A 22,489-nucleotide genomic window follows, 5' to 3' on the forward strand; every position below is an offset into this window, starting at 1 on the left:
AGTCTGGTAACAGCGGGGAAGAAGCTGCTTTTGAATCTGTTTGTGCATGTTCTCAGACTTTTGAATCTGCTGCCCGATGGAAGAGGTTGGAAGAGTGAGTAAGCCGGGTGGGAGAGGTCTTTGATTATGCTGCCCGCTTTCCCGAGGTAGCGGGAGGTGTAGACAGAGTCTGTGGATGGGAGGTGAGTATATCGGCGAGGATCGATGAGAATTGTTCCGCGAATGAGGAATGCAAGTCACGTGGATGGACTGGAGAAGCCAGTGGAATTCCCCTCGGAGAAGAAATGAAATGAAAATCGCTTATTTTCCCCGAACAGGCGCCAGAATGTCCATGTGCTAAACCAGCCCTTAATGAAAATCGCTTACTGTCACAAGTCGGCTTCAAATGAAGTTACTGTGAAAAGCCCCTAGTCGCCACATTCCGGCGCCTGTTCGGGGAGGCTGGTACGGGAATTGAACCCACGCTGCTGGCCTGCCTGGGTCTGCTTTAAAAGCCAGCAATTTAGCCCACTGTGCTAAACCAGCCCCTGCTGAGAAGGTTGAGGGGAGAGGTGTTACTAACCACGAGGGATCTGCACAGAGCGGCGGGCAAGAAACTGTTCGCACTGGCGGAAGGGTAGGGCAGCAGAGGGAATGGGAGACGGCATGGGAAATAAAAACATTTTAACAGAGGGCGTGGTTAGGATCCGGAATCCACTGCCTCACGGTGCGGGAGCGGGTTTTCAAAGGGAATATATTTGCAGGGCGGTGGGGAAAGGGTGAGGGATGGCAGCAGCTGAGATATTCTTGAAGAGAGCTGGCATGGACAAGAGAGGCTGAATGGCCACCGTCTGTGCTGTAACCGTACTGTGAACCGGTGAAGCACAAATCCACATCCCAGGCCATCGGGGAGCTGCTGGTTTACTTTAGTTTCCATTGCTTGCAAGAGAAAAGCAGTCCGCTGCCAGATTAAACAATGACTCTTTTCCTCCGCTATAATTCATGGCAAAACAGCAACCATGAGTGAATTTTCAGACTGTGATGTTTCTGACAACCGCAGGGTGCTGGATAGAAGGACTCGGATCAAGCCTCATTTAATTATGCAAATTAATGTAATTGGAATCAAGTGTTTTAATTAATTACTCATAAATGAACAGCGTCTGCCTTGCAGTATTTCTCTGTCCTGCTGTTTTGCTTTTTTGTCTCTCCATCTCTCTCACCGACTATCTCTGAACGTACCCTTTGCTCTCTCTCTTTCTCTCCATGTCTCTTTTTACAGTTGTCTGGTTCCCTGGCACTCTCATTCCCTTTGTCACTGTTTCTCATGATGATTTTCTCCCCATCCCTTGCTCTTTTTCTCTGTCTCTCGCTCTCTGCCCTTGGCACCCTATCCCTCTGCTGTTCATTTTCACTGCATATATCTCCCTGACAAAGTCCATCTTTGTTTTGGTGTTCTCTCCCTTCTCCCACCCTCTCTTCATCTGACTGTAGCTACATCCCTTTGTCTACCTGTCTATCTATTGCTGTCGCTTTTCTGCTTTCTTTCCAGCATGTGTCTATCTGATGCTTCCCGTTTATTTGATTCCTTCTCCCTTCCTGCTCTCTAATGCTCTCCTGTCCATGGCTCTCTGTCAGGCTTTCTGTCTCTCTCTGTCTGCAGCTGACTTTGCTGTGAACGGAATCATTTCTCTCCTCTGCTCCCCCTCCCCTTGCTCTCCGCCAAAGTGACCATGTGCGCTAAGAAAGCTATTTGACCACAGAAGGCCTCACCGCTCAGTTGAACGCTGACCTTCCCAGGTGCCAACAAAAATACAATTTGTGGTAGCCGAGAATTTAGCTGGAGAAGGGACAACCTTCATTCACGTCACGCCTTTCGCAATCTCAGGGTGCTCCGAAGCACTTTGCACCAATTATGCACGATTATAGTGAAGGATACATTGTGCACAATGAGGCCCCTTCAACAGCTCTGTGACCAATGGGCAGAACCTCAGTTTTAGTGACGTTGTTGAGGGATAAATACTGGTCCGGGTAACAGGTTGAAGTCACCTGCTCTTCCTCCTGAAGTCTTTAGGTCATGTAAAGTGCTTGCTTCGAAGTTCCAGGGCAGTGACGTCCTGAGGTTCAAACAGTCTAAAGAAAGCCCCCACCCCTCGCACACCTCGAATTTCCAGTGTAAGAGAATGGGGTCGGATGCTGCCCTCAACAGTTGATCAGCCAGTGCACAGCTCCCTCTCTCTCTGAGCAGCAATGTGAAGGTGGAGCGAAGCAGTGGAGAGAGACGGGCACTTTGAGGTGTGAAAACAAACGCACGGCTGGTTAAAGAGGAGTCAGAGTTCAATCTGAACTCGGGTAATTAGAAGGGACGCATTTGAGAACATCTTGCTTTTAATTTCGATTCAGAGTGGGCCACGGTCTGTTTGCAGACAGCTCCACTCTAATCACGCCACGCGCCCCACTCTGATTCGGCAGCACATCTACCATTCCGGCCCCGACTCCCTTAAGCTGCTGTGTAAATGCCAGCTCCTCGGAGGCCTGTCACTTGGGGTATAGCCTGATTTGTGGAGGAGAATGTGGTAATGAGAAGCTAATTGGAGTCAAGACACTCTTGTGGAATTTCAGAGAATCTTACAGCACAGAGAAGGAGGCCATTCAGCCCTAGGCACCTGGTCCAGCTCTTTGAAAGAATTGCCCAGTTAGTCCCACTTTTCCCCTTGTTCTTAACTCCACTGTCGCTAACTTATCAAACTGGTTTATCCGACATCCAGTTCTGAATGAGCAGATATTTTCTCCAATTAAATATTAGGAAAATGAAAGCCATTATTTTCTGTGTCCCCCCCCCCCCACCCCACCCCCCTCCCACCACCATCCAAACTCCGTTCCCTAGCGACCGAACCCAGCCCTCCCTGGCAACAGTCTGAGTCTAAGCCAGTCTGTTCAAACCTTGGGAGTCATGTTTGATCCAGAGATGAGTTCCGGTCTCATATTTGTGCCAGCGCAAAGACTTGTTTCCACCTCCCTAACACCGCCTGACTTCGCCCCATCTCAGTTCAGCTGCTGAAACTCTCATCTATCCCTTTGTTCCCTCTGGATGGGACTATTCCAACACATTCCTGTGGCTTGCCTCCCACATCCCACCCTCCGTCAAATTGATGTCATCCAAAGTTCTTCCTGTGTCTCAACCACACGGCAAGTCCCGTTCCCCTGTCGCCCCTGTGATCGCTGACCTAGATTTGTCCCCCCAACCCCCCCCCCCGCCCTTCCAATTCATCATCCCTCTTGATTCATTTTTAAATTGTCTTACATCTGTGACCTGATTATTGACTCTCCAGCCAGTGGAAACAGTTCCTCCTGAATTAATCCATCTCCCTTCTTCTTGCCCTCTTCTCAACTTCAATCTGAAATCTTCTCATATTGACACGTTGTGATGACAAATGTTTTTTATTCTTGCCCTGGTCATCTTCGGAGGATGCTGAGAATCCGGAGACATTACCTGCCCCCAGCCCTGCTCCCTAGCTAGCTCATCTTCATACGTCAGTTTTCCACGAAGTCCATCATTGGAACAGGTGAAGGCCATTCAGCCCCTCGAGCCTGTCCTGCCGTTCAGTTGCTTCGTGGCTGATCTGTATTTTAACTCCACCTACCTATCCTGGTTCTGAAACACTTAATAGTTTTGCCGAACAAACATCTATCATTCTTGCTTTCAATTCACCTGCCGCCTCGACAACTCTTTAGGGGAACGCGTTCCAGATTTCTGATACCCCTTTGTTTGAAGAAATGCTTCCTGGCATCACCACTGGCACTAATTTTAAGGTTATTTTCCTCTCGTTCTGGACTCCCTCCAGTCCCACCCCACCAGAGAAAATAGTTTATCTCGATCTAGTCTACCAAATCTTTTAAACAGCTTTACTGTCCCAATCAAGTCACCCCCTAAGCTTCCAATATTGATGGGATACAAGTTTCTTGTGGCCTCTACTCTATTAGAGTATTAGCCCCAAGATCATTCAGGTGAATTTGCATTGCAATAATTCGAATACCAATCCTTCCTGAGGTGTGGGGCCCAGAGCTCATTGTAGTCACTCCGGTTGTGATTTATCCAGAGCTCCGGACAGCTGTAAGATAATATTCATCCGATGTAGTCCATCCCTCTGGGAATGAAGGCCAACATCCCATTAGGCTTTGTAAATACCCATTTTGATTAGCATCACAGCCGCCTCCGTTGCGACCTTTTACAGATTCCCTCTCTAGCAAGAGGGCGATAGACAGCAATGAGGTGAAGGAAATTTGCCCAATTTTTCTTTTGCACCTACCCTGACGATGGCAAGTCTGGCCGTTACCCCACCAATGGCTGCCGCAGTCATGGTTGGCACTAATACAATACAGACGAGCAGTAGAAAACGGAACGTGCCGAAGACTGTATCATTGAATGTGAAAGTGCGTTCACCACACTCCAAGATAATGAAGTTCTTACCTTGAGTCCGGACAGGGTCACTCATCTGGCTGGGGTCACTGACGCCCTGTGCATTGACGGCACGCACCATGAAGAGGTAGATAGTGTTTGGTCTCAATCCCCGGACAGTGTACAAAGTGTCCTTCACGTGGTCAGCCACTGTTTGCCAGCTGTTACTTACAGATTGGCTGAAGGAAAAAAACAGAGATAATACTTGTTACTTCACTGTTGCTTTGGGGTTCTATCACCCAACCCCTTCCCCACCCCTCTCCCTTCACTCCTGCATTGGCAGCCGTGCCTTCACCCACTTATTGAAAGTTATCCTTGCATCTGTTTCCAGGTCAAAACAGCTCACTGTGCAAAACAACCTCTCATCACCGCTCTGGAGATTAAGGGGCAATCTAAAAGTGGTACATAAGATAAATTTGGGATTTAAAATGTGGGGAGACCAGAACACAGAGGCTTCACCGTAAATTCAGAGCGAGGCTGGTCAGGTGATGTCCTTCACACAAAGGTGAGTGGAAATCTAGAACTGTTTCATGCAAAGGTTCATTGAGGCAGGGGGTAATTTGAAAATTTCAAGACAGATTGATTGACTTTTTTATCAGGCAAAAGGGTATTGAAAGTTAGGGAGTCACTCACCATCCTGACTTGTAAATAATATATCGCTGTTCCTTCACTGATACTGGGTCAAAATACTGGAACTCCTTCCCTAACAGCACTGAGGATGTACTTACACCACATGGACTGCACGGTTCAAGAAGGCAGCTCATCACCACCTTCTCCAGGAGCAATTACGAATGGGCAATAAATGCTGGTCTAGCCAGTGATGCCCACGTCCCGCATTTGAATTTTAAAAGTGGGTAGATGGAGTTAAGATACAGATTAGCCACGGGGAGATGGTGGCATAGCGGGAATGTCACTGGACTAGCAATCCACCCATACTCGAGCGACATGGGTTCACTCCCATCATTGAACCTGGTGAAATTTAAATTCTGGATTTGAAAACTAGTCTCAGGGGTGACTGTGAAACGATCATTGATTGTTGTAAAAATCTGGCTCAATAATATCCTTTATGGGCGGCACGGGAGCACAGTGGTTAGCACTGTTGCTTCACAGCGTCATGGACCCGGGTTCGATTCCCGGGCTTGGGTCACTGTCTGTGTGGAGTCTCCACGTTATCCCCGGGTCTGCGTGGGTTTCCTCCGGGTGCTCCAGTTTCCTCCCACATGTCCCGAAAGACGTGCTACTAAGGTGAATTGGACATTCTGAATTCTCCCTCTGTGTACCCGAACAGGCGCCGGAGTGTGGCGACTGGGCGATTTTCACAGTAACTTCATTGCAGTGTTAATGTCGGCCTACTTGTGACAATAAAGATTATTATTATTGAATCCGCTATCCTGGTTCTAGCTAGCATGTGACTCTTAACTTCCCTCTGAAATGGCCTGGCGAGCCACTCAGTTCAAGAGGTGGGGGCAACAAATTTGCATTGCCATGAAAGAATAAATAAAAGTCAGGCCCAAGTTGCTGAATTGCCTCCACCTGTTCCCATGTTGTAATGGTGAATTTGCCAATGACATTTATTTGCCGTTCTCTTGCTACCTGACAGTGCAAACTAGAGGCTCCCCCTTTTTACTTTATCACAGTCCCTCGTTATTTTGAACACCACGACGAAATCTTCCCTTTAACCTTCTCTGCTCGAGGGAGAGCAGCCCCAGTTTCTGCAATCTCTCAACGCCACCAAAGTCCGTCATTTTCTGAAGCAATTTAGAAACAGGCGGAGAGCAGGAACAAAAAGCAAACACATGGCTTAATCTGTTAATACAATTACCTCACACTTAATCTGTTAACACAATTAGTCGACGCATAATGAGCTCGGGGACACTAATTCCTGAACACGAAATATATTTTACCCGAGGACTCGGTGTCTCCTGTTGCCTTGGCACCTGAGCCTATTGGAGTCGAGACCTTGACCCGGGGGTGGGGGTGGGGGGGTCCAGTGTTAAGGCTTTACTGCTCTGAGGCCACGGACACTGTGGATTTTCTGAGCTTCACTTCCCTTGGCTCTGTCCAGATGGAGCTCACTGGAACGTGACCAAACGGCAGTGCTAGGAGATGTGAATACAAGGCTGTTCCTGCTCCAGCAACCTCTTGAATATAAATTCCCCCCTCCGACATTTTTTTTCCTATCCCTCTGTGGCTTTACCCCCATTCTAGCTCTGTACTTCACTCCAGCCTTCCGGAACTCTCTGTAGTCTCTGCATTTGGTCCACTTTTGGTCATACTTGATTTTCGATGCTCCACAATCAGAGGCGGTGCCTTCAGCTGCCAAGCTCCCATTCTTGTATTCCCTTTCTGAACTTCTCCACGTCTCTTCCTGTCACTTCTCCTTGGTGATGCTCCTTAAAACCAACTCTTTCACCAAGCCTTTGCTCACCTCTCCAAATGAAATGAAATGAAAATGAAATGAATGTGCCAGTAAGTCCCAAATTTTGACAATAACGCCCTTGCAAAATATCTTTCCCCTGTTAAAAGTGTATGTCAGTGCAAGTTGTTTTTGTTCAGGGGCGATATCACACAAAGGGGGGGCAGCTAAATGGATGTCTGACCCCCAAATCAACGGGGGGGGGGAGCTAAATGGAGCTCCCGGAGCCGCTGAATGTTGTCAAGGGGCCGCCTTCAGTGGGTGTGAGTCATTGATTGGGGGGAGGCACCACAGCTGCAGCCTGGGTTCGCTGCTTGTCCTCACTGGATCTCGATTCCCGCAGTTCACATACCTGAAGGCCTCAATGACGTACGATGTGACTGGTGAAGACCCAACATGTTTCCCTGCCAACCAGGTGAGCGTGACGGTATTCCTCGTGACGTCAGCAACTTGAGGTTTGGAAGGAGATCCTGGCAGAGCCTCCATATCCACCTTGACATTGACCGTTGCTGCACCTGACTCTGCAAAAAAAAAAAAGAAGTCCTTTCAGGGAGAGCACCGATTCTGATCCCCCTGAATGTCCGTCAACCATTAGTTCCTCCCCTGATGCTCACCTGCTGTCCATTCAACAGCCATGATGTGGAGGTGCCAGCGTTGGACTGGGGTGAGCACAGTAAGAAGTCTTACAACACCAGGTTAAAGTCCAACAGGTTTGTTTCAAATCACTAGCTTTCGGAGCGCTGCTCCTTCCTCAGGTGAATGAAGAGGTATGTTCCAGAAACATATAGATAGACAGATTCAAAGATGCAAGACAAAGGCCTCCAGGATGCGCGACAACGCAAAATCGCCGAGCAGAAACTTACAGCCAAGTTCCACAGACATGAGTGCGGCCTCAACCGAGACTTTGGATTCATGTCGTATTACATTCATCCCCACCATCTGGCCTGGGCTTGCGAAATCCTACCAACTGTCCTGGCTTGAGACAATTCACACCTCTTTAACCTGAGATTACCCCTCTCTCTGGATCTGTAAAGTCTTAATTACCTGCAAATGCTCGCATTCAAAGTATCATCTTGCATCTTTGACTATATATGTGTTTCTGGAACCCAGCTCTTCATTGGCCTGAGGAAGGAGCAGTGCTCCGAAAGCTAGCGATTTGAAACAAACCTGATGGACTTTAACCTGGTGTAAGACTTCTTACTGTGCCCTCCCCAGTCCAACGCCGGCATCTCCACATCGTCTACTGACTGTCCACCCAACGCATGTGACATTTCTGCCCAAAACCCGAGATTCTCTCCTTTCGGTTTTCCTCCCAGGCTCTCGAAACCAAAGATGATTCCTGTTGTTTTGATTTACCTCACCTTAATTCCTCACCTTTCAGGCATCAGTGTTTCCCGTCAGGGGCCCGCTTCTTGACGAAGGGGGTCGAAGGAAAAGTATTGAGGAACACACATATTTAGAACAATAAATGCCAAGACTGAAGAAATACCTCGCACTTCCAAAAACGCACTCCAAGAAGTTTCACCGCTTGAGCTTGTAGCAACGCATGTATAGATTCCAGAGTCAGTGGCCTAGGATTGAGACAAGAAAAGGGGCGAAACCTTATTGTTCATTCACTCTCAGGAGGTCTGTAGACTTTCTAAATGGTGAAAAGTAAGAAACAGCGATGGTTCAAAGAACCTTTGGGGCCCATCGACACAGATTATTAAAATATAAACCAGAATAGAAAATAATCAGAAAGGCTAATAAATGATGGCCTTTATAGCTAGAGGGCAGCAATACAAGGGGGTAAAAAATCAGCTCCACAAAGTCCTGGGCCTGGTTAGAACGTATCTAAAGTATTGGGAGCAGTTTACTTGGGAAGAATACGCTGACCTTGGAGGGAGTGCAGTGCAGATTTATCAGAACGGTACCTGGATCCCAGGGTTAAATTACAAAGAGAGGTTAAACGCATCAGGCTTGAATTCCTCGGAAGGTAGAAGGTTAAGGGGCGATTTGATTGAAGATTGCAAGACATTAAGAGGAAAAGATAAGGCAGGGAGTGAGAGAAATGATTTCTGCTGGTTTGGGGAGTCGAGGACCAGTTTGGGGGGGGGGGGGGCACAGTTTTAAAATTAGAGCCAGACCTTTCGCAAATGATTTTAGAAAAAGCTCATGCTCGCAAAAGTGTGATGAATGTTTGGAACTGCCTTCCGCAAATGGCAATGAATGCAACATTCATTATTAACTTAAAGTTAGAGGTTGATAGATTTTTGTTGTCCAAAGATATTGAGCGATACTAGGCAAAGGTAGGTAGAGTATACCATAGAATCATTACAGTGCAGAAAGAGGCCATTCGGCCCATTGAGTCTGCACCCACTCTCCATATGAACACCCCACCTAGGTCCACTGCCTCGCCCTATCCCCGTAACCCCATCTAACCTTTAGACACTAATAATAATAATAATAATCTTTTTATTGTCACAAGTAGGCTTACATTAACACTGCAATGAAGTTACTGGGAAAAGCCCCTAGTCACCACATTCCAGCGCATGTTCGGGTACACAGAGGGAGAATTCAGAATTCTCAGCTGGTACGGGAATTGAACCCGTGCTGCTGGCCTTGTTCTGCATCACAAACCAGCTGTCTAGCCCACTGAGCTAAACCAGCCCCCCCTCCCCCAACGCAATTTAGCGTGGCCAATCCACCTAACCTGTACATATTTGGACCCTGGAAGGAAGCTGGAGCACCCGGAGGAAACCCACGCAGACATGGGGAGAACGTGCAAAGTCCACACAGATAGTCACCCAAGGCCGGTGTTGAACCCAGGTCCCTGGCGCTGTGAGGCAGCAGTGCTAATTACTGTGCCACCGTGCCACCCTCTATGGAGTTAGGTTACAGATCGGCCATCATCTCGATGAATGGTAGAACAGGCTCGAGGGAATAAATGGCTTCCTCCTGTTCCTATGGGATATGGAAAAACAGTATTCATTCCTTGCTACTATCCCTTGTGAAGGTGGTGGTGAACCACTTTCTGAAACTGCTCCCGTCCCTGCGCTGGAGGTACACCCACAATGCTGTTCAGGAGCTCCAGCGTCTCCTGCAGCGAGCTGTTGTGGTCTGGGACACGCTGCCTGAAAAGGTGGTGGAAGTCGACTCGAGAGGAACATTCAAAAAAGGGAGGCGGATGAATGCTCGAAGGAGGATGATTTGGCAGGTTTAAGAGGAGCAAAGTGGGGCTCATTGGGTTTCCCTTTCAAATTGCCAGCAAAGGAGGGATGGGCTGAATTATCCGCCTTCTGAGCTCCAGCATTTCTACACTGCTCAGAAGGGAGTGCAGACAACCGTCCTGTAACCCTGCCTCCCTCCGAGGAGCCAGTCCATCATCCCAGCGAAAGTTTTGTTTTGAGTTTAGCTAGCTGCTGGTTTTAATTGTTGCTCTCTGGGGCTGACCCGGGTAGAACAGGACATTAAAGCGATGAGTTTAATCCAACTCCAACAGCAGAAATGCATTAACCCCTATGACCTGTGCATGCCTTGCAACATGACAAGAAAGACTAAATTGTTTACCTAAAGCAATGCTGACATTAATTTTTCAATAAATTCTATTTTGGCCGAAGGCGATTTATAATTAATATATATTGGCCAACATTCCAGGACCCGAGGACAGACTTTCTTTCTCATGATTTGTCGACTACAACATCTTTCTCTTCGTTTTTTCTCCGTCCTTTACATCAGCTGCTGGTTTGACAGTTCTTCCTTATCCTGACAATTGATGACTCACTGAGTTCAAACAGAAGAGATCACGGGCTGCTATTCTGATCGGGGCTGAGAGAATAAGCTCACTTACTGGCTGGAAGAAACTGGCATTGGGCGGAAGAAAATAATTCTCAATGACAGGAAAGAGTCAACCAAGACCTTTTTCAGAGAGACACCTAACTTCTCCCCATCCCTCAACTTCACCAACTCACCTTCTCCTCATCCCTCAATCCCACCTACCCACCTTCTCCCCATATCCCTCAATTCCACCTACCCACCTATCCCCATATCCCTCAATTCCACCTACCCACCTTCTCCCCATATCTCTCAATCCCACCTACCAACCTTCTCCTCATATCCCTCAATCCCACATACGCACCTCCTCCCCATATCCCCTCGATTCCACCTACCCACCTTCTCCCCATATCCCTCAATTTCACCTACCCACCTTCTCTTATCCCTCAACCCACCTACCCACCTATTCCTCATATCCCTAGATCGGGCCTGCCCACTTCTCGCCATACCCCTCAATCCCACCTACCCACCTTCTCCCCATGTGCCTCAATCCCACATCCCTACCTTCTTCCAATGTCCTAAATCCCAGTTACGATGAGGGGTGGGGGTATATAAGAGTGTTACAGTGAGGGGTGTGGGGTATATCAGAGTGATAGAGGGAGGGGTGTGGGGTATATCAGAGGGCTGTTTATATATAGCAGGGGCTGTTTAGTACAGGGCTAAATCGCTGGCATTGAAAGCAGACCAATGCAGGCCAGCAGCACGGTTCAATTCCCATAACAGCCTCCCTGAACAGGCGCTGGAATGTGGCGACTAGGGGCTTTTCACAGTAACTTCATTGAAGCCGACTTGTGACATTAAGTGATTTTCATTTCATTTTCATTTCAGAGAGTGTTACAATGAGGGGTGTGGGGTATATCAGTGTGTTACAGTGAGGGGTGTGGGGTATATCAGTGTGTTACAGTGAGGGGTGGGGGTATATCAGAGTGTTACAGTGAGGGGTGGGGGTATATCAGAGTGTTACAGTAAGGGGTGTGGGGTTTTTCAGATTGTTACAGTGAGGGTTGTGGCGTGTATCAGAGTGTGACAGTGAGGGGTGTGGCGTATATCAGAGTGTTACAGTGAGGGTGTGAAGTACATCGGAGTGTTAGTTAGGGGTGTGGGGTATCTCAGAGAGTTAGAGTGAGGAATGTGGGGTATCAGAGTGTTACAGTGAGGAATGTGGGGTATATCAGTGTGTTACAGTGAGGAATGGGGGGGGTGTCAGAGTGTTACAGTGAGGAATGTGGGGGATCAGTGTGTTACAGTGAGGGTTGAGCGATATATCAGTGTGTTAGAGTGAGGAATGTGGGGTGTCAGAGTGTCACAGTGAAGCGTGTAGGATATATCAGTGTGTTACAGTGAGGAATGTGGGGGATCAGAGTGTCACAGTGAAGCATGTAGGATATATCAGAGTGTTACAGTGAGGAATGTGGGGTATCAGAGTGTTACAGTGAATGGTGTAGGATATATCAGTGTGTTACAGTGAGCAATGTGGGGTGTCAGAGTGTTACAGTGAGGGTTGAGGGATATATCAGTGTGTTACAGTGAGGAATGGGGGGTGTCAGAGTGTTACAGTGAGGGTTGAGGGATATATCAGTGTGTTACAGTGAGGAATGTGGGGTGTCAGAGTGTTACAGTGAGGGTTGAGGGATATATCAGTGTGTTACAGTGAGGGTTGAGGGATATATCAGTGTGTTACAGTGAATGGTGTAGGATATATCAGTGTGTTACAGTGAGGAATGTGGGGTGTCAGAGTGTTACAGTGAGGGTTGAGGGATATATCAGTGTGTTACAGTGAGGAATGGGGGGTGTCAGAGTGTTACAGTGAGGGTTGAGGGATATATCAGTGTGTTACAGTGAGGAATGTGGGGTGTCAGAGTGTTACAGTGAGGGTTGAGGGATATATCAGTGTGTTACAGTGAGGAATGGGGGGTGTCAGAGTGTCACAGTGAAGCGTGTAGGATATATCAGTGTGTTACAGTGAGGAATGGGGGGTGTCAGAGTGTCACAGTGAAGCGTGTAGGATATATCAGTGTGTTACAGTGAGGAATGGGGGGTGTCAGAGTGTTACAGTGAGGAATGTGGAGTATCAGAGTGTTACAGTGAACGGTGTAGGATATATCAGTGCGTTAGAGTGAGGAATGTGGGGTATCAGAGTGTTACAGTGAGGGTTGAGGGATATATCAGATTGTTGCAGTGAGGAATGTGGGGTATCAGAGTGTTACAGTGAGGCTCGAGGGATATATCAGAGTGTTACAGTGAGGAATGTGGGGTATCAGAGTGTTACAGTGAGGCTCGAGGGATTTATCAGAGTGTTACAATGAGGAATGTGGGGTATCAGAGTGTTACAGTGAGGAATGTGGGGTATCAGAGTGTTACAGTGAGGGTTGAGGTATATATCAGTGTGTTACAGTGATGGGTGGTGTATCTCAGTGTCTTTCAGTTTGGGGGTGTGGGATATATCAGTGATAGAGGGGGGGGGGAGGGGGGTATATCAGAGTATTACAGTGAGGGTTGAGGTGTAGGTATATCAGAGTGTTACAGTGAGAGGTGTGGGGTATATCAGAGTGTTACAGTGAGGAATGTGGGGTGTCAGAGTGTTACAGTGAGGGTTGAGGGATATATCAGTGTGTTACAGTGATGGGTGGTGTATCTCAGTGTCTTTCAGTTTGGGGGTGTGGGATATATAAGTGATAGAGGGGGGGGGGAGTGGGGTATATCAGAGTATTACAGTGAGGGTTGAGGTGTAGGTATATCAGAGTGTTACAGTGAGAGGTGTGGGGTATATCAGAGTGTTACAGTGAAGAATGTTGGTTATATCAGAGTGATAGAGGGAGGGGTGTGGGGTATATCAGAGTGTTACAGTGAAGAATGTTGGTATTTCAGAGTGATAGAGGGAGGGGTGTGGGGTATATCAGAGTGTTACAGTGAGGAATGTGGGGTATCAGAGTGTTACAGTTAGGGGTGTGGGGAATATCAGAGAGTGTCACAGTGAGGGGTGTGGGGTATATCAGAGTGTTACAGTGAGGAATGTGGGGTGTCAGAGTGTTACAGTGAGGGTTGAGGGATATATCAGTGTGTTACAGTGATGGGTGGGGTATCTCAGTGTCTTTCAGTTTGGGGGGGTGGGATATATCAGTGATAGAGGGAGGGTGTGGGGTATATCAGAGAGTCACAGTGAGGGTGAGGGGTGTGGGGTATATCAAAGTGATAGAGGGAGGGGTGTGGGGTATATCGGAGTGTTACAGTGAAGGTCTGGGTATGTCAGTGTTACAGTGAGGGGTGTGTAGTGTATCAGAGTGTTACAGTGAGAGGTGTGGGGTATATCAGAGTGTTACAGTGAGGAATGTGGGGTGTCAGAGTGTTACAGTGAGGGTTGAGGGATATATCAGTGTGTTACAGTGATGGGTGGGGTATCTCAGTGTCTTTCAGTTTGGGGGGTGGGATATATCAGTGATAGAGGGAGAGTGTGGGGTATATCAGAGAGTCACAGTGAGGGTGAGGGGTGTGGGGTATATCAAAGTGATAGAGGGAGGGGTGTGGGGTATATCGGAGTGTTACAGTGAAGGTCTGGGTATGTCAGTGTTACAGTGAGGGGTGTGGAGTATATCAGAGTGTTACAGTGAGGGGTGTGGAGTATATCAGAGTGTGACTGTGATGGGTGTGGAGTATATCAGAATGTTACTGTGATGGGTGTGGGGTATCTCAGAGTGCTGCAGTGAGGGGTGTGGGTATATTAGAGTGTTACAGTGAGGGGTGTGGAGTATATCAGAGTGTTACAGCGAGGGGTGTGGGATATATCAGAGTGTTACAGTGAGGGGTGTGGAGTACATAGGAGTGTTACAGTGAGGGGTGTGGGGTATATCAGAGTGTTACAGTGAGGAATGTGGGATATATCAGAGTGATAGAGGGAGGGGTGTGTGGTATATCAGAGTGTTACAGTGAGGGGTGTGGGGTATATCAGAGTGTTACAGTGTGGGGTATATCAGAGTGTTACAGTGAGGGGTATATCAGAGTGTTACAGTGAGGGGTATATCAGAGTGTTACAGTGAGGAATGTGGGGTATATCAGAGTGTTACATTGAGGGGTGTGGGGTATATCAGAGTGTTACAGTGAGGGGTGTGGGGTATATCAGAGTGTTACAGTGAGGGGTTTGGGGTATATCAGAGTGTTACCGTGAGCGTTGAGGTGTAGGTATATCAGAGTGTTACAGTGATGGGTGTGGGGTATATCAGAGAGTGTTACAGTTAGGGGTGTGGGGTATATCAGAGTATTACAGTGAGGAATGTGGGATATCAGAGAGTTACAGTGAATGGTGTGGAGTATATCAGAGTGTTACAGTTAGGGGTGTGGGGTATATCAGAGAGTGTTACAGTGAGGGGTGTGGGGTATATCAGAGTGTTACAGTGAGGAATGTGGGGTGTCAGAGTGTTACAGTGAGGGTTGAGGGATATATCAGTGTGTTACAGTGATGGGTGGGGTATCTCAGTGTCTTTCAGTTTGGGGGGGTGGGATATATCAGTGATAGAGTGAGGGTGTGGGGTATATCAGAGTGTCACAGTGAGGGTGAGGGGTGTAGGGTATATCAGAGTGATAGAGGGAGGGGTGTGGGGTATATCAGAGTGTTACAGTGAGGGGTGTGGGGTATGTCAGAGTGTTACAGTGAGGGGTATATCAGAGTGTTACAGTGAGGGGTGTGGGGTATATCAGAGTGTTACAGTGAGGGGTCTGGAGTACATAGGAGTGTTACAGTGAGGGGTGTGGGGCATATCAGAGTGTTACAGTGAGGAATGTGGGGTATATCAGAGTGTTACAGTGAGGGGTGTGGGATATAACAGAGTGTTACAGTGAGGGGTGTGGAGTACATAGGAGTGTTACAGTGAGGGGTGTGGGGCATATCAGAGTGTTACAGTGAGTGGTGTGGTGTATATCAGAGTGTTACAGTGACGGGTGGGGGGTATATCAGAGTGTTACAGTGAGGGGTATATCAGAGTGATAGAGGGAGGGGTGTGTGGTATATCAGAGTGTTACAGTGAGGGGTGTGGGGTATATCAGAGTGTTACAGTGTGGGGTATATCAGAGTGTTACAGTGAGGAATGTGGGGTATATCAGAGTGTTACTGTGAGGAATGTGGGGTATATCAGAGTGATAGAGGGAGGGGTGTGGGGTATATCAGAGTGTTACAGTGAGGAATGTGGGGTATATCAGAGTGTTACAGTGAGGAGTGTGGGGTATATCAGAGTGTTACAGTGAGGGGTATATCAGAGTGTTACAGTGAGGAATGTGGGGTATATCAGAGTGATAGAGGGAGGGGTGTGAGGTATATCAGAGTGTTACAGTGAGGGTGTGGCGTATATCAGAGTGTTACAGTGAGGGGTGTGGAGTATATCAGAGTGTTACAGTGAGGGTGTGGCGTATATCAGAGTGTTACAGTGAGGGGTGTGGAGTATATCAGAGTGTTACAGTGAGGGGTGTGGGGTATATCAGTGTTACAGTGAGGGGTGAGGGGTATATCAGAGTGATAGAGGGAGGGGTGTGAGGTATATCAGAGTGTTACAGTGAGGGTGTGGCGTATATCAGAGTGTTACAGTGAGGGGTGTGGAGTATATCAGAGTGTTACAGTGAGGGGTGTGGGGTATATCAGAGTGTTACAGTGAGGGGTGTGGAGTATATCAGAGTGTTTCAGTGAGGGGTGTGGAGTATATCAGAGTGTTACAGTGAGGGTGTGGAGTATATCAGAGTGTTACAGTGAGGGGTGTGGAGTATATCAGAGTGTTACAGTGAGGGGTGTGGAGTACATAGGAGTGTTACAGTGAGGGGTGTGGGGTATATCAGAGTGTTACAGTGAGGAATGTGGGATATATCAGAGTGATAGAGGGAGGGGTGTGTGGTATATCAGAGTGTTACAGTGAGGGGTGTGGGGTATATCAGAGTGTTACAGTGTGGGGTATATCAGAGTGTTACAGTGAGGGGTATATCAGAGTGTTACAGTGAGGGGTATATCAGAGTGTTACAGTGAGGAATGTGGGGTATATCAGAGTGTTACATTGAGGGGTGTGGGGTATATCAGAGTGTTACAGTGAGGGGTGTGGGGTATATCAGAGTGTTACAGTGAGGGGTTTGGGGTATATCAGAGTGTTACCGTGAGCGTTGAGGTGTAGGTATATCAGAGTGTTACAGTGATGGGTGTGGGGTATATCAGAGAGTGTTACAGTTAGGGGTGTGGGGTATATCAGAGTATTACAGTGAGGAATGTGGGATATCAGAGAGTTACAGTGAATGGTGTGGAGTATATCAGAGTGTTACAGTTAGGGGTGTGGGGTATATCAGAGAGTGTTACAGTGAGGGGTGTGGGGTATATCAGAGTGTTACAGTGAGGAATGTGGGGTGTCAGAGTGTTACAGTGAGGGTTGAGGGATATATCAGTGTGTTACAGTGATGGGTGGGGTATCTCAGTGTCTTTCAGTTTGGGGGGGTGGGATATATCAGTGATAGAGTGAGGGTGTGGGGTATATCAGAGTGTCACAGTGAGGGTGAGGGGTGTAGGGTATATCAGAGTGATAGAGGGAGGGGTGTGGGGTATATCAGAGTGTTACAGTGAGGGGTGTGGGGTATGTCAGAGTGTTACAGTGAGGGGTATATCAGAGTGTTACAGTGAGGGGTGTGGGGTATATCAGAGTGTTACAGTGAGGGGTCTGGAGTACATAGGAGTGTTACAGTGAGGGGTGTGGGGCATATCAGAGTGTTACAGTGAGGAATGTGGGGTATATCAGAGTGTTACAGTGAGGGGTGTGGGATATAACAGAGTGTTACAGTGAGGGGTGTGGAGTACATAGGAGTGTTACAGTGAGGGGTGTGGGGCATATCAGAGTGTTACAGTGAGGGGTGTGGTGTATATCAGAGTGTTACAGTGACGGGTGGGGGGTATATCAGAGTGTTACAGTGAGGGGTATATCAGAGTGATAGAGGGAGGGGTGTGTGGTATATCAGAGTGTTACAGTGAGGGGTGTGGGGTATATCAGAGTGTTACAGTGAGGGGTGTGGGGTATATCAGAGTGTTACTGTGAGGAATGTGGGGTATATCAGAGTGATAGAGGGAGGGGTGTGGGGTATATCAGAGTGTTACAGTGAGGAATGTGGGGTATATCAGAGTGTTACAGTGAGGAGTGTGGGGTATATCAGAGTGTTACAGTGAGGGGTATATCAGAGTGTTACAGTGAGGAATGTGGGGTATATCAGAGTGATAGAGGGAGGGGTGTGAGGTATATCAGAGTGTTACAGTGAGGGTGTGGCGTATATCAGAGTGTTACAGTGAGGGGTGTGGAGTATATCAGAGTGTTACAGTGAGGGTGTGGCGTATATCAGAGTGTTACAGTGAGGGGTGTGGAGTATATCAGAGTGTTACAGTGAGGGGTGTGGGGTATATCAGTGTTACAGTGAGGGGTGAGGGGTATATCAGAGTGATAGAGGGAGGGGTGTGAGGTATATCAGAGTGTTACAGTGAGGGTGTGGAGTATATCAGAGTGTTACAGTGAGGGGTGTGGAGTATATCAGAGTGTTACAGTGAGGGTGTGGAGTATATCAGAGTGTTACAGTGAGGGGTGTGGAGTATATCAAAGTGTTACTGTGATGGATGAGGCTTAAATCAGAGTGTTACAGTGAGGGGTGTGGGGTATATCAGAGTGCTACAGTGAGGGGTGAGGGGTATATCAGAGTGTTACAGTGAGGGGTGTGAGGTATATCAGAGTGTTACAGTGAGGAGTGTGGGGTATATCAGAGTGTTACAGTGAGGGGTGTGGGGTATATCAGAGTGTTACAGTGAGGAGTGTGGGGTATATCAGAGTGTTACAGTGAGGGGTGTGAGGTATATCAGAGTGTTACAGTGAGGAGTGTGGGGTATATCAGAGTGTTACAGTGAGGGGTGAGGGGTATATCAGAGGCGTTACAGTGAGGAATGTTGGTTATATCAGAGTGTTACAGTGAGGAATGTGGGGTATATCAGAGTGATAGAGAGAGGGGTGTGGGGTATATCAGAGTGTTACAGTGAGGGGTATATCAGAGTGTTACAGTGAGGAATGTTGGTTATATCAGAGTGTTACAGTGAGGAATGTGGGGTATATCAGAGTGATAGAGAGAGGGGTGTGGGGTATATCAGAGGCGTTACAGTGAGGAATGTCGGTTATATCAGAGTGTTACAGTGAGGAATGTGGGGTATATCAGAGTGATAGAGAGAGGGGTGTGGGGTATATCAGAGTGTTACAGTGAGGAATTTGGGGTATATCAGAGTGATAGAGGGAGGGGTGTGAGGTATATCAGAGTGTTACAGTGAGGGGTGTGGAGTATATCAGAGTGTTACAGTGAGGGTGTGGCGTATATCAGAGTGTTACAGTGAGGGGTGTGGAGTATATCAGAGTGTTACAGTGAGGGGTGTGGGGTATATCAGTGTTACAGTGAGGGGTGAGGGGTATATCAGAGTGATAGAGGGAGGGGTGTGAGGTATATCAGAGTGTTACAGTGAGGGTGTGGAGTATATCAGAGTGTTACAGTGAGGGGTGTGGAGTATATCAGAGTGTTACAGTGAGGGTGTGGAGTATATCAGAGTGTTACAGTGAGGGGTGTGGAGTATATCAAAGTGTTACTGTGATGGATGAGGCTTAAATCAGAGTGTTACAGTGAGGGGTGTGGGGTATATCAGAGTGCTACAGTGAGGGGTGAGGGGTATATCAGAGTGTTACAGTGAGGGGTGTGAGGTATATCAGAGTGTTACAGTGAGGAGTGTGGGGTATATCAGAGTGTTACAGTGAGGGGTGTGGGGTATATCAGAGTGTTACAGTGAGGAGTGTGGGGTATATCAGAGTGTTACAGTGAGGGGTGTGAGGTATATCAGAGTGTTACAGTGAGGAGTGTGGGGTATATCAGAGTGTTACAGTGAGGGGTGAGGGGTATATCAGAGGCGTTACAGTGAGGAATGTTGGTTATATCAGAGTGTTACAGTGAGGAATGTGGGGTATATCAGAGTGATAGAGAGAGGGGTGTGGGGTATATCAGAGTGTTACAGTGAGGGGTATATCAGAGTGTTACAGTGAGGAATGTTGGTTATATCAGAGTGTTACAGTGAGGAATGTGGGGTATATCAGAGTGATAGAGAGAGGGGTGTGGGGTATATCAGAGGCGTTACAGTGAGGAATGTTGGTTATATCAGAGTGTTACAGTGAGGAATGTGGGGTATATCAGAGTGATAGAGAGAGGGGTGTGGGGTATATCAGAGTGTTACAGTGAGGAATTTGGGGTATATCAGAGTGATAGAGGGAGGGGTGTGAGGTATATCAGAGTGTTACAGTGAGGGTGTGGAGTATATCAGAGTGTTACAGTGAGGGGTGTGGAGTATATCAGAGTGTTACAGTCAGGGGTGTGGAGTATATCAAAGTGTTACTGTGATGGATGAGGCTTAAATCAGAGTGTTACAGTGAGGGGTGTGGGGTATATCAGAGTGTTACAGTGAGGGGTGTGAGGTATATCAGAGTGTTACAGTGAAGAATGTGGAGTATCAGAGTGTTACAGTGAGGGGGTGAGGATATATCAGTGTGTTACAAGGATGGTTGGGGTATCTCAGAGTCCTTCAGTTTGGAGGGGTGGGATATATCAGTGATAGAGGGAGTGGTGTGGGGTATATCAGAGTACTATAATGTGTAGTGTGGGGGATAGCATAGTGTTACAGTGAGAGATGTGGGGTAAATCATTGTGTTACAGTGAGGAGTGTGGGATATATCAGACTGTCACAGTGAGGCTATATCAGGGTGTTACAGTGAGGCTATATCAGTGTGTTACAGCGTGTGCTGAGGGGTATATCAGAGTGTTACAATGATGGGTGAGGGGTAAATCAGAGTGCTACAGTGAAGGGCGTGAGATATATCAGTGTTACAATGGCGAGGTGGGATATATCAGAATGTTACAGTGAGGGTTGAGTGGTATGCATATCTGAGTGTTACAGTGATGGGTGTGGGATATATCAGAATGTTTCAATGACGGTTGAGGGGTATGCATATCTGAGTGTTACAGTGAGAGTTGTGAAGTATATCAGAGTTCCAGTGAGGGGTGGTGGGCATACCATTGGGTTACAGTAATGGGTGTGGGATATGCCAGAGTGTTACAGTGAGGAATATATCAGAGTATTACAGGAAAGGGGTATGGAATATATCAGAGTGTTACACAAGGAGGGGTGTCAGATATATCAGAGTGTTACATTGAAGGGTGTGTGGTATATCAAAGTATTACAGTGAGATGTGTGGGGTAAATCAGAGTATTACCGTGAGGGACGTGGAGTATATCAGTGTTATGGTGTGGGATATATCAGAGTGTTACATTAAGAGTTGTGTGGTATATCAGAGTACGGCAGTAAGGGGTGTGGGGTATATCAGTGTAATAGTGAAGGGTGTGGGATATATCAGAGTATAACAGTGAGGGGTGTGGGGTATATAAGAGGATAACAGTGACGGGTGAGAGGTATATCAGAGTGTTACAATCAGGGTAGTGGGATATGTTACAGTGAGTGGGTGTCAGATATGTCAGAGTGTTACAGTTAGAGATGTGGGGTATCTCAGAGTGTTACTGTGAGGAGTGTCACATATATCAGAGTGTTACAGTGAGGGGTGTGCAGTATATCAGAGTGTTACAGTGAGAGGGTGTGGGGTGTATCGGAGTATTACAATAAGGAGTATGGGGTAGGAGTGTTAGAGTGAGGGATGTGGGGTATATCAGTTTTACAGTGAGGGGTATATAAGAGTGTAACAGTGGTGGGTGATGGGTATATCAGAGTGTTACAATGAGGGCTATGCAGTATATTAGAGTGTTATAGTGAGGGGTGTGGGGTATATAAGAGTGTAACAGTGAGAGGTGAAAATGAAATGAAATGAAAATCGCTTATTGTCACAAGTAGGTTTCAAATGAAGTTACTGTGAAAAGCCCCTAGTCGCCACATTCCGCCGCCTGTTCGGGGAGGCTGGTACGGGAATTGAACTGTGCTGCTGGCCTGCGTTGGTCTGCTTTCAAAGCCAGCAATTTAGCCCTGTGCTAAACAGCCCCAGTCCAGGTGTGGGATATATCAGAGTGTTACAGTGAGGGGGTGTGGGGTATATCAGAGTGTTGCAGTGGGGGTATGTGGGGTATACCAGAGTGTTGCAGTGAGGGGTGTGGGGTATCTCAGAGTGTTACAGTGAGGGGTGTGGGGTATATCAGAGTGTTACAGTGAGGGGTGTGGGGTATATCAGAGTGTTACAGTGAGGGGTATATGAGAGTGTTACAGTGAGGGGGTGTGGGGTATATCAGAGTATTACAGTGAGGGGTGTGGGGTATATCAGAGTATTACAGTGAGGGGTGTGGGGTATATCAGAGTTACAGTGAGGGGTATATGAGAGTGTTACAGTGAGGGGGTGTGGGGTATATCAGAGTATTACAGTGAGGGGTGTGGGGTATATCAGCATTATAGTGAGGGGTGTGGGGGTATATCAGTGTTCCAGTGAGGGGTTTATAAGACTGTTACAATGAGGGGTGTGGGATATATGGGCTTTTCACGGTAACTTCATTGAAGCCTACTCGTGACAATAAGTCATTTTCATTTTTCATTTTCATTATTTGGTGGGCTAGTTACTTTTTTGCAATCATTACTTCTGTCTGTAGTAGACCTTCCCTCTGTGTAAAACCTTCCCTCTGAGTAAAACCTTCTCTCGGTGTAAAACCTTCTCTCTGTGTAAAACCTTCCATCTGTGTAAAACCTTCCCTCTGAGTAAAACCTTTTCTCTGTAAAACCTTCCCTCTGAGTAAAACCTTCCCTCTGTGTAAAACCT

General features: G+C 47.4%; 1 protein-coding gene across 18 annotated transcripts in view; it reads right to left on the bottom strand.

Moving 5' to 3' along the window:
• Positions 1 to 22,489, bottom strand: part of robo2 (roundabout, axon guidance receptor, homolog 2 (Drosophila)) — a 1,628,477-nt gene that overhangs the window by 120,166 nt on the left and 1,485,822 nt on the right. For all 18 annotated transcript variants that reach the window (XM_072513070.1, XM_072513078.1, XM_072513075.1 and 15 more), the window contains exons 10-12: positions 8,341 to 8,422; positions 7,204 to 7,372; positions 4,448 to 4,614 (exon numbers count right to left, since the gene is read on the bottom strand). In XM_072513070.1, coding sequence (XP_072369171.1) covers positions 4,448 to 4,614; positions 7,204 to 7,372; positions 8,341 to 8,422 — 418 coding nt within the window. The remainder of the gene's footprint in view (positions 1 to 4,447; positions 4,615 to 7,203; positions 7,373 to 8,340; positions 8,423 to 22,489) is intronic.

Source organism: Scyliorhinus torazame, chromosome 8, assembly GCF_047496885.1.
Source record: "Scyliorhinus torazame isolate Kashiwa2021f chromosome 8, sScyTor2.1, whole genome shotgun sequence".
NCBI classification, from domain to species: Eukaryota; Metazoa; Chordata; class Chondrichthyes; order Carcharhiniformes; family Scyliorhinidae; genus Scyliorhinus; species Scyliorhinus torazame.